Genomic DNA, 13,136 nt, shown 5'->3' on the forward strand with positions numbered 1-13,136 from the left:
GTTTCTTGATCAATTTCCTAGTGGGTTGCTTCCACTAGCGGAATGTTTGGTTCCCTGAACTAACCTAAAGGTTAAAACATACATGAATTTAAGAGATGGGTACCGGCTGAAAGGCACATAGCCACTGAATACATGGTTTGTATCGCCAACATTAAAGAGATTAGCTAAATTTGAACTGGCCTCATTTGCTTTCCTGATAAGGTAAAAAGAAAATATGTTATGCAGAAACTCCTACATTTCCTTCCACAGGGTAACAGGTAGACTTCAAAGACCTTTTAAATGAAAAACTGAAGTTTACTTATTTCTACATAGCAAGCATATCTGATTTATATTTGTAGCTGGGAAAGGTCCACTTTCAGAAAAAAAAATGCAGACAAATATTAATTACTTAGGTACTAATAAAGATTTCTAGACATAAATGCTAAATAATATAACCTGACTTAATGGATATCAAAATACAAATTAAAAATTTCAGCTCTAACACCTTAGCAGTCTAAGATATTGTTAAATTTCAAGCTTTTCAACTCTTTAGTGAATCAGTTTTGATGAAGAACTGTGATAGATCACACCTTTACAAGAGTCCTGCTTACTCACGTAGATTAGTTCCTTTTCTTAAATTGCCTAAACTGGAAGTAAAGCTTTATAAACAACACAAATGGACATCACTTTTTCTGTGGTCTTTGTTACACTGATCCATCAGAAGGAACTAATCTGTGCCTTTCTAAAAACATACAAAGAACAAATTATCCATGCTAAAGAAATGTTTAAGTAGTTCTAAACAACAGATGGGATTAGAAGGATTATAGAAAAGGTTACTCCTTAGTATGAGTCATTATAAAAGAGTGAACTCATCAGCCATTGAAGTAGCTTCCATTCAATCTGTGAAATATATAAAGTAGGCACAGATGGAGAACATATTAATTTACAACCGGAAAAGCTTTCTTAAAATTTGAAAACTGCTTAACTTCTATGCAAGCATTAAGTAACTAAGAATGTGTATCTCATCATACATGTTAATACTCTCTCTCTCTCTTTTTTCTCAAGGTTTTCTACTCTCAGTTTCAAAATCTCTGCAAAAGGTAGAAGATAAAGATATGTTGCTAACCACACTAAATCTAGGAAAAACTCCTCGAAATGGAGACAGAACTTTGAACAGAGGAGCTATACCTTTCCTGAAGCGTTATAAGACTGAAGACAGCAGTGTTTTGGATGAAGATGATGACAGAAACAGGATGTTTTTGGTGAGTTTTCAGTTTTATGTTTTGGCTTAATTGTAAAATGGAAATCCTCTTCATAGCCCTTTAGAAAACAAGTACAATAATTTAAAGCAATAACCTGGTGAATATACAAAAATATCAGTTTAGCATACTATAGTCAAGAATAAATTTTCAACTGTAAATATCTATCCAAGATTTTAAATTTGTAACTTGGAGAGTTGAATAAAAGAAATCTGATTTTTAGAGAACTATATGTAGCCAAAACTTGTAGGGAAAAGCACCTATATTTATGTTTGATTCAGCATGTCCTTATGTGCAGCCACACGTTTTTACCTTCACCAAATATAAGACACGTTATTTTACCATGTTCTTTACCATAAAACCATTTCAGCCAAAGACGGAATGCAGGTCATTACTTTCAAAATACCATCTTGAAAGATAAAATACTCGCACTGCTACATATGAAGTATAAAAAGTGAACTTCATTGACTTTAAATAAAGATAAACTGCTAGTCTTGTTTTCCCTTAAAACAGGGCACAGGCTCCAGACAGGATTTCTTAAATCGTGTTATGCCAATCAACTTAGGTAGAAAGCAACTACCTTATCTTGCACTGAAGGGACCCATGGCTTTTCCAGCTGACACTGAAATTCAAAATATTGAATCAATACAGGAAAGAGAGACTGCAGATGAAGAAAATTCAGCTAAATTCCCTATAGGAAGAAGAGATTTTGACAGTAAGTATATTTTCATTTTTACACAAAAATTATTTCATTCTAGTAAAGTATAATGCAATGTCTATATTGCAATTTGATGAAGGTTCATTTAGAAACTCCATGTCTACTGTGATTTGGTGCACAGGGGAGGAAGCATTTTTAAAATTAATATTTCCAGAGGCTATAAAGAATTCTAGTTCTTTGATGATTTAAACTTTCAGATTTTTTTTTCCTGTAGTGCTCAGATGTATGCTGGGAAGAGTCTATCGACCTTGTTGGCAAGTCTGAAAACTACTGATCTACACCACCTTCTTTGAACATTAAACATTTTGTTATGAATTTAATGTAATCTGAAGTTATTGTGTTTTAGTGTAGCTGTACATATACATCCAAAAATACTTTCATACCGCATTGTAGAGGAAAACATAATTCACTATCAATAAAGGACATAGCTGTAATTACTAACAATGTATTGTTATTAAAAAATAAAAGACTGCTGCATAATCCAGACTTGTATTTGTCTAGTATTACACACAAGCTACTTCCACTTATTTGAGCATGAAAGGAAGAAATTAACGAATTTCACCCTTTTCTCACAGAATTTTACAGCTTCTGAACCAGTCAATATACCATGTATGTCAAAACAAAAACTTATAGTCGAAAAAAGTCAGTTAATTTTGCCTGACCAGCAATCAACTTATTCTTGCTTGCAGTTTTGCTGTGTTGTCTTTTTCCACTGATTTTGCTGTCCAGTTCCTCCTGAGGGTTGTTTGAAGTCTTAGGTCTTTTAGCGATTTTTTGCAAAGATGGTTCACTTTCCTTATCACAGATTACTTTGTCATTATTCAAATCCATCTGTTCATTCTTGGAGTCCTTGTTTCTTGGCTGACAACTCAGCTTTCCCATTTCTGTATAACTTCTAGTCTGGTGAACATTTTCAGAAATAGTTCCAAGCACTGGTACATCAAGACATGAATTCATACCTTCTGTCATGTAAGAATATCAAAAACATATGTGAAGAAATAAAAAGTTACCTGGGATTATTCATCCTTTCCCTACCAGAAGACTGTCACGTGATTTTTTTTTTAATCAAAACTAATGCTTTACCAGTAAAAAAAACCCCCAAACAACTATGCTGGTCATTGCAGTAACTTTTGCGATGTGTTCATAAGTGTGCTGGCAATTTAAAATTACATTGCTCGAAAACATTTAGTAGCAACTAACTTCAGGAAGTGGATTTATAACTTTAAGATATTGGAAAAGATGCTTAACGGGCCTAGAAATTATATATATGATACAGTTTATAGTGGAGTAAAACCAATTTTTCCCTTTTTTAATGGCAAAAATGCAAATTTCACTTAGCTTACTTTTGTAAAATAAGAAAAAACATTATGTAATGTATGTAAAATGTATCTTTTTTTTACCTCAAGATAGCATCAATACATATTTTTCAAACAGATTTATATTTTCAAAGTATTAGCATTACACTTTTAACGCAAAGACATTTAACTGATCATAGCATACACAAAAAAATGAGACGTGTCTATTTTTTCCTTGAAAACATATTTATACTTGAGTTTTAGTAAGGCATTGTTTTATAACATTTGAAATATTAGACATATTTACTTATTCAATCCTATTACAGCTTACCTGTGAGATATCCAGCTTTTAAATGTTGCTTTGGTGCAGGATGTATGCAGGTTGTAATTTGGTTACTGCTGAGGAAATGCTGACCCTTAATTTCACTCAGCTCATTTTTATATGTACATGCAAACTGAGATTTGATTGAAGATTGCCTCATCTGTAAGTGACAATCTGGTATTAGCTCAAATTATTTACAAAAGTAAAAGACGACTCCTGCAAGATAGTAAGATAATGTTTCCCCCATTCTTCTGTCTTGAAAGCTTTTAGATCACATAAAACACCAGAAAAATGAGTATGCTCACGTAAAAGATATTAATTAAGTATTCCTTTATAAAGTGTAAAGGCTTTCAAGAATACTAACAAATTATTCTCATACAGTAATTTTAAAGTACTTTTTCATCTCTTTCAGAAAGTAACACATCAACTTTTAAAGCTTCAACCAAAGATTTTCTGTTAAAGTTATTCCCCTCTTTTGATAGACTGCAGACTCTACAAAATTTGTCATAGCTGCTTCAGTCAATTATTATACTTCTTCTATACCTCTATACTATACAGGTAATCTTTGATATGTCAGTTCATAAGTGCCAAGTACAGGATGAGTCTCACCACTTAACCAATTTATATACAGAGCAAAGCATAATAGCAACACTGAAAAGGAATGATAAATAAATTAAGCTTTGATATACTTATACCTAAAAATGAAATATAAAGTATTATTTCAGATTTTTCTTTGGCAAATGTCAGATTTCCCATTTAGTCACAAAATAAAGCCATTTTCTTCTTGAATGCCAATGTCCTACTCCACATTTGTGAAAGCATACCCATATGGCGTAAGTTGCCAGAAATCTACAGTACTGAAGAGCACTATTGTATCTGGTTCTACATGCCCATCTCCACCTCCTAATCTTGGAAGACGGAACCTAGTGTCATAGCACAGGTAAATAAAAATATTTGGCTCAACTACAAAAAATTAAATACAGTTTTTCAATCTATTCAATATATCCATATTTAATGGAATCAATGGTTACAGGTCAAACTTCTTCAGTTTACACTCTAATTTACAGCTTCACATCAGATTAGGATTTTCAGGGTCAAGCTTTGTACTTTCTGAACAATTTATCACAAATGCTATAGACTCTGCAAGACAAATTCTGCCCTTGCTTCCATTTGAAAGTCTATTGGATTATAGAAAATATGTTGAAAGGTATAGCACAGAGCAGATAATTGCAATATATATTAGGATTTTTAGCTAATACTACTATTACAACAGCACAGGTGAGTTCAAATAAGTTTGAGCTGAACAGGTGCTACAGTACAAATATCAGGAAAAAGAAAAAAATCAAGAAACACTGTCACAAAAGAAATGTTGAGATAGATATATATACAGAGAGAGATATAGATATATAACAGGAATGATTTGTCAAATAAGAGGTTTACAGCCACTTTTCTGACTAAGTTTGCATTATGCAAGTCTACTTTTCTTCTTAATCCAAGCATGTTTAGGTTTGACCCTTACAGATACATTCTTCTTCCAAATCAAAAATCTCAGACTTATACAGAAAGAAAGAAAAGAATGCGTTCCCCAAACCCTCCTTTCACAGGGGCCTTTATCTAAGAAATTTAGTCACAATTTATGCCACTTACATCAGATACTGTTTTCATGCATATAAGCTAACAGATTCTAGCTTTTTATCACTGAGATGCAACAACTAATATCCCTCAACAGTATCTCTTCATGATACTGCAGTTGGCCAAGTGAACACAACCAGTCTTTTTGGAAAAAAATATCCCATTTATTTACAGAAACTTAGTTCTTTCTTACTTAATATGTCTGTACATATATACAGTTTTATTTTAAACTTAATATTCCCTTCAAGAGTTAAAAAGGCCCAATATTCCCAGTTGTCCATCAACAGCCTGAAAAAGAAAGGCAGATTTACCACGAAGAACTAGCCAGCCTGACTCTCAACAGTTCTAATCTTTTTTAAGTATTAACCTAGTCTGTACTTAAAACATTTTTTACCATAAGGTAAAACCATATACATAGACATTTACAAGGCTTTGTGTGCTTAAGTTTATGTCTTATGTCACTGAGTCATTAAGTATGTGTTATTACCCATACTCTTTCCAGAAAGCGTTTTGAAGGATAAGAGAACCTACACCCAGAATAAGCTTAAGGATTTGAAAAAAATAAAAATGCAGCTCTAATTTAGTTTAAACTTAATCAACATCCTATTGTACAATTACAATATTCAGAATATAAGGGGCTTACATTTTCTTTAAGCTTAAGGTCACTGTAATATTAATGAAAAATATTTTCCTGTATTTGCTATGTTTCTTAAACACTACAGCTTAATCCTTTAAAATCCCCTCAATTCTTAATTCTTTTTCAGCAAGTGACACACATCAAAAATTACACAACAATAACTTGCACAGAGTTCTATCATATATTCATATTGCAAGAGGCAAATAAGCTACAATTTGCGCAGAGTTGATGAAGCTATCATAAGTACAGCACAAAGAACATCAAACTTGAGCAAGAAAGCCTGACAGTTACCATTCTATAACCAACAATAAATCCAGTCATTTTTTGGGACATTGGGGTTTCTTTTTACCACCTCCATCTGACACTTCACTAATTCAGTTTGCAGGTATTAAAATACGTGAAGTCAAAGGACAGGAGTCAAGCTCTAATACCGAAAAAAACTTGCAGCACAAACCCATCTGTCTGTTTCAGCTTCACTGAAGCTTGAAATATGCCTCAAAACTTCACAGTGTATTGCATCACATGCCATTTAGTCATTTGCAAAGAGCATACAAAGCTCTACTAAATACAACTGTTTCAGCTGATGCTAGTACTAATCTAGAGGGTATATACAAATTAAGAGTGCAAGACTGAATTTGTTGAAACAGTCAAAATTCCCAATTACTCTAGGAATGTATATTCACTAAAAAACAACTGTATTACACAGAGTGAGGTAGCAATAAGTAAATTTTAGTAGCCTGAAGGCAGAACAAAAGAGCACAAGTCTAGTGCTGAATTAAAAAGTAGAGCTTCACTGGAATGTTTTTAAAGAAAAAAGAGCAACTTAACTTGATTGAAGCACACATAATGAAGCCTGTCAACAGCTTGAAATAGCTCTAAGTTAGAGTTCTTTTACATTAAATTGCCTGAAATCCACTGCTTTGAGGGCACCATCCCAATGACCCACAGCTCTGGAAGAGCAAAAATGTTGGGAGCTCAATTTGCTGATCTAGTAGTGGAACTCAAATGGCCATGCAATTACTCAGACTTACTATCCACTCTCCTCTTCACAAGCAAGTGGAATATTGCTGTATCCCTCAACAAAGAAATTCTGCTGCATTTCAGGAGAAGGGGTTTGCTGTTATTGCTGTTCAGCTGGAAGGAAGTATGATAGAATTTAAGACAGTGTTTCAGCACATGTAGGTTAATTAGTAGTCCTAACGAGTAGATAAAGCTGGACATTTTCCCACCTTGACTTCTCTATTTAGAGAAGATTTTCAGTTGTTCAAGATGCCAATATAAAACATTCACTTTTATATGAAATATTAATGGTGCATGCTCTATTTATTTCTAAAAGTTAGTTGATAATCTATTCCAGATCTCCTTCCAGCATCTGCATGCAGACAGTACTGCCAATATTTAGTCACTAAGAATGCTGAGATTTGGTTTTTATACACTGGAATGAAATGATAGAATTTGAAAACCTACATCAGTAACAACAAACACATGTTTTTATTTTCTAGCCAAACGATTAGAGTACTGTTTGGAAGACGAAAAGAGAGAAAAAGAGAAAATGTCTTTTCTCCACCCTTACCCTTCTCCTTTTAGAAAAAAAAAATATTAAAGGTAAGTTGAAAGAGAAAGTTGAAAAATGGAAGGGAGTGCAAAGCGAAGAGTAACAAACAATAAATGGTAAGTATCGTTGCCAAACCAAGGCATCATGTTATTCGAACATGAAAAATATCCTGAATAGCTCAGGTAATACCAAGCTTTTACTGTACTGAAACTATAAAATTTTTTTAGCATGACATTGTACCAGTCTCTTGCTATGCGAAATTAACCTACTACTGTTTTGAGACTATTTAGCCTCAAATCACCTCATTACTAAGTTTTGAAAGTACTCAAAACTCACAGCTATGGATCCTAGGAAAGAAGTTTAGGGGTCTTGTAGAAAAATGGTATTTTCTACACAGGTGTGATTTATCGACTGACACTAATAATAAAGTCTTTCTTCAGATTTTGTGCTGAACGTAACCTTTTTTTCCTCTCCCTCTCCTCCCAATACTAATTTTTAGCATACTCCATATACATTGAAACCACTAGTCAGCTTAGCATCCTCCATAATTATATTCCACTTTGAAACAAATATTTCTTGCTACAGTACAAAAGACTACTACCTGAGGAAGATTTTTTTCTCTATTACTACGACTTTTCTGCTCACAATTATAGTGGGCATACAGAAAACACTTGATACCTTCCTGTTGATAGTTTTCCAAGTCACAGTTTATTTGTACTGGAATCACAAATAGGCAAAACAATTCTCTCAAATAACAGCATTTAGGGAACTAAGCAATGAAAAATAACAGCAGTGCGTGAAGCTAGATATTAAGTCATTTTGTACAGGCATGAACAAGTCACATGCGAAAGGCAGACTGGGATTTTTTGCTTTGTGGAGCTTTTTCCTTGGAACGTTTTCTATACACAGTAAAATTACAATGAACTTAAAGCATGCCAAGATTTGTTAGAGCTGTTAAGCCACAAATTCTTCTTAAAACTAAAACTACAGTTATGTTCCCAATTGGAGGGAAATAGTGCCTCATATAGGAAAGGCTGTCTCCAGTTACATTAAGAAGAAAAACATGCCAAACTACTGAAAGTCCTTGCAGCTGTTTTGGGGTAAATGTGTTAACAATGCAGCAGGATTTCTAAAACAATGTATCAAAAGGCCAAAACAATCCTAAGTTTACAAAAAAAAGATATGTTGCCCTCTCATATGTTGCATGCTCACAGCCTAAAAGCTTTTATTCCTTCCTTCTTAATGCCTAAAGTTCGCAGTTTCACCCAATCCCGTTAGTTCAGGAACAGTATTTTACCTACAACTTGAAAGTCTAATTAATCTTTACCGGTGCACAAGAAAAATTAAAATCTTATTGTGCAACATTTTTGTTGTCTTAAGTTGCTCGTTAACCTAAACAAGCAGGTAATAGTAACAGTACTTCCATTCTTCTCTCTCACCAATAAGCGGGGCTTGCTTGACCCCACTGAAATCAGTAAAAAAAGCAGTCAAACAATAGGCTATCTACCCATTTCAGAAAAATGGAAGTATGATTCAAAGAAGGAGACATAAGGCTGGATGAACCATTTTTACATAAAAATACCTCTCTCCTGTCCCATTAAACTTTCTATATATTTTTGTAACACAGAAAGGAGTGGTAAGGACAACTGACAACAAGACACATAACTCAACAGATGTTCTATAGATCTTTATGAATTAAAAACTCCTGCCAGAAAACACGATTCACCAAAAGACACTTCACTTAAACAATAGATAGCAAACTTGAAACTCTAAATTGTCTCTCAAAGGAAGATTGAGTTTCTTCTTATTACTCTTACCTGCTTCTGCTGGAGGGAATGAAAAAAACACACTTCCCCAGACTTCTTTCTCCCCAAGGGATAAGAGCGACAGCTTTGCCTCCTAACAAATGCTGCTAGTTAGGTGATCTTTCTGCATCTCTTCCAGTATTCAATGAGGATTGAAAGACAAAAATATTTCTTTGGGTTTCACTGTTGCCAGGAATTTGTTTTGGCACAATGGAAGTGCCCACAGGTTTATTTTATTTTTAAACACCAATTCCAGTTCATAGCTACCCACTTACTTTATCCACTCCCCATATTTTTAGATACTAAACACATATCCATGATGTTGTGCCCTACGTCTAAATATTATCAATCTGCACTCATCCACATAACTCTGCAGAAGTTGAGAGATCACCTCCTCTCAAGGAAGGAGAGGGCATAATGGGGGTTTTTTTCCTCTTTTTTTTTTTTTTTTTAATTTAGATAACTCCTTCTCCTTTCACTTTCTAGATTTTACTACATTTCTTTATTCAACACATACATCTTGAGAGGACCCAGCATACAACCAAACTAATCATGACTACTGAAACATCATGGAAAAGGAGATTTCATGGGACAAGTTCTAATGAGAGATCATGAATTTGAACTATAGACTAACTATCTCAGCACATATCAGAGGCAGCATGGTAAAAAGGTCTTTAGGACGATTTTATGGAACTATTGCTAGCATCTTACATACTGCATAAGGAACTTCTCAGATGAATCACTGACATTGAGAAGAAGCATCATGATGCTATTGTCTGATTCAAAAAAAAAAATGTTCTGAGTCAATTGTTAAAATGAGTGCATTGGGCATAACAAAATTTACAACTGTTAATTTTACAAGCAACCTGTACACAATTCAAGATGGCTGTATGAAATAATAACGAAGACTGATATTCAGTGTAAGAATGTGATAAGTACTACGGCAGCACTTGAGATCTATGGTCATGGACAAGGAATTCATTGTGCTATGTGCTGCACAGTAAAGACAGAACAAAATTTATTTCTACAAAGAGACATTACAATCCAAGAAACATATGGATTCACAGAGAAAGGAACTGAAATTAGTCATTGTAATGGGCATCCATCTCAACAAAAAGCACTACTAAGTTTTGGGGAGAGGTTGATTTAAAGGTATTGAAAAAGGTTTTAAAGGAGGATAATATAGGAAATCTCTTCAGCCATAAGAAACAGTATAAAACAGACAGCTGAAAGAGCTAGTCTGAAAATTAACAAACAAACAATGAAGACTGGTACTGCAGGCTGAATGTAAGCAACGACAGATATCACAAAGTAGCAAATCAAAAATATTAAATGGGTTGGGATATGTTAAAACAAGTAGCTTATATGTACTACAACTTAAAGGAATAGATTGAGATGCAAAAAGAAGAATGGCATCTAGCATCTAATCACTTTGATAACAACTTTTTGTACAGCAATCTCAGTGAAGAAAGACAGGTCAAAGCTGCAACTACCAAGTCCAAAAAAAAATACACATCAGCACATCAAAAAGCAAAATGATAATTTAATAAGTTATAGTTGAGTGTAGATATGGATAGAGAAGAATATGTTCCAGAAGTGTCATGGAGTGAAAAAAGTAACAGGTAGGATACCATCCTCAGTGTTAAATATACCAGGAAAGATACCACCTCAAGATCAACAGCTAGGTATTCACAGGATGGTATAGAAGTAACAAAAGATGTCAGTTTTGACAGAAGGGACACTTAGGTCAGATCTAGATCTGTGAACTCTTTGTATAAAGATGATAGCTGAACTTCTGTTTGTAGATGTCTTCATCCACAAAGAAGGCACAGAAAGAGAAAAGAAAGACAGAGCCCTATAAAGTCTTCATAGAAAAAGTAAGAAAAGGAAGGAGTAAAAACACGGAAAAGAAATGCTGTAGAAATTGTTAGAAAGGTAGAAAGAAAACCAGAAGAAGACAAAATGAAAGATGAATGTTTCAAGAAAGACAGCAGGATTTTACGTGAGAGGACAGAGATCAAAGATGAATGGCAGGCAACTATATGAATTGTAGTTAGAAAAGTCATTAGTTGTTTGGCAACAGCAATTTTAGTTGACTAGAAGGACAAGCAAGACTAAAGCGAACATAGCAATATCAGAAGAATAATTCCAGACTTCACAGAAACATAGTGTAGTTTAGATGGCAATGTTTGGTTGATACACAGAAAAGAGAATTGCAAACATAACATGAAACACTCAGATGTCCCATCTTGAGTAAGAAGACTCTGTGCTGATACACAATCGAGGAACATTTATACTCTGAACTGCATGATTTTTATTTTCCCTTTTTTAAATGGAAAAACATCTTGAGGTATTTGGCCTCAGTTCCATGCTGTACTTTGTCTCTCTGGTACAACAGGATACACTAGAAGAAAGCCATAAAGAAGACTGATTGTGATTATTAGAAGCAGTTCAGCAACCTCAAAGTTGCTCTAAGATATGAGTTGTATAGCCCCAAACAGCCATTCAGTTTACCATCTTAATCACGTTACCATTCACAACGCTAAAGTAGGGGAAGAGAGTCCACCATCACAGATGTAATCTACAAAAGATAACACTAAGTCTTACAGTCTTCTAAGATGCCAAAGAAAGTTTGGAAGTGTTAACCACAGTCTTTAGACCTATTGCTTGTTCTCTTTGAATATTGGCTTTCATAAGACAAAAGGTTATCTATGTTTCAATATAGTCATCCTAAATTATATTAGGCACCTGGTGAGCATAAAAATCAGTTCTAGAAGTTGACTGAAAGATCTCAAAAATTATTGGCTAAAAACATTCTATTTTTTTCATTCTATTTTGCTACAGGTACATTCTATTTTGTCAATCATGGTGAAGCAAGACTAGGACAGGAGTCCTACAGAAAATGTCAGATTCTTGTACTGTATTAACAAGGATCATAGGAGTCACAGAGCCCTTATTAGAGTCAGGCATTACAAAAGCAGCACAGGAGAGTGTCATGATGAACCTTTGCACGCAGTGCTCGCTCCTGAAGTAGAACTCATTCAATTATCCAAAGACCTCTGATAGAACTACTATTTGCACAGAAATTATGGTAGCTAATCTGGTATTTTTGATTAGCAAAAAAGTATTTCCAAAACCAGCTCCAATAGTTTCAAAATATGAATCAGTCTCAACACTCATTATTTATAGTTTCTGTCAAAAACCTTGTAAGTTTCCAGTAAAGCTCTCAAACATAACAGGTAGTTACTTTTAGATACTAATTTTTGTACTTCGATACTGAAAACGTCTGTTCATGAATCCAATTATAAAATCTTCATTTAGACAAGAAAACTAATTCAATGTATTATGCAAACAGTATATCGCGTTTTTACTATCTGATGAGTAAAGCTGCAATTTAAATATGCTGTTAATTGTAAAATTAATGTAGTGAAGTTCCTTTATCAGCTTTAAGACTTCATAATTTGCCTATGAGTTTTAAGCTAAATTTCACCATAATTAGTGAGTGTATCCAAAACACCCATCATCCACCCAACCCCCGTTCCAAAAAAGCACTCAGAATGAAGCTCAAGTATATTTCATACACATGCTAGAAATACTGACGGTGCTTTTAATTTTACTTCCTTTTAATGACTTTCTACTTCTCAAACATGTAATATGTTAAAATTCCCCTCATGTCCAATGGCAGAAAGATATTTTCCATTGTGCTATTCCAGAACTAATTCTGATGGCGTAAAATACCTGTTATCTTCCCTATATACTAATTACATTTGTGTTTTTACCTGGTGTCAGGACTAAATTTATAGAACAATATTAAGTAAAAAAAAAAAATTAAGTCAAAATTTAGCTCTTTGCTGAAATGCTGTGGAAGATACAAGCTCTGCCTCATTCCATAGTACCAACATTCAAGTTTGACAATTTTGAGGAAAAAAAGACT

The 13,136-nt window shown here is 33.9% G+C and overlaps 2 protein-coding genes across 2 annotated transcripts in view; one reads left to right on the forward strand and one right to left on the reverse strand.

Moving 5' to 3' along the window:
• Window positions 1-942: 942 nt before the first annotated feature.
• On the forward strand, window positions 943-2,432 carry PMCH (pro-melanin concentrating hormone). The gene is made up of 3 exons (XM_074581680.1): window positions 943-1,241; window positions 1,752-1,953; window positions 2,171-2,432. The coding sequence occupies exons 1-3, from the start codon at window positions 993-995 to the stop codon at window positions 2,218-2,220; spliced, it is 501 nt and encodes a 166-aa protein (XP_074437781.1). The 5' UTR covers window positions 943-992; the 3' UTR covers window positions 2,221-2,432.
• A 117-nt stretch (window positions 2,433-2,549) lies between these two features.
• PARPBP (PARP1 binding protein) overlaps window positions 2,550-13,136 on the reverse strand; it is a 51,467-nt gene continuing 40,880 nt past the window's right edge. The window contains exons 10-11 of the mRNA XM_074581664.1: window positions 3,583-3,733; window positions 2,550-2,918 (exon numbers count right to left, since the gene is read on the reverse strand). Coding sequence (XP_074437765.1) covers window positions 2,584-2,918; window positions 3,583-3,733 — 486 coding nt within the window. The 3' untranslated portion in view covers window positions 2,550-2,583. The remainder of the gene's footprint in view (window positions 2,919-3,582; window positions 3,734-13,136) is intronic.

The sequence above is a fragment of the Larus michahellis genome, chromosome 1 (assembly GCF_964199755.1).
Source record: "Larus michahellis chromosome 1, bLarMic1.1, whole genome shotgun sequence".
NCBI classification, from domain to species: domain Eukaryota; kingdom Metazoa; phylum Chordata; class Aves; order Charadriiformes; family Laridae; genus Larus; species Larus michahellis.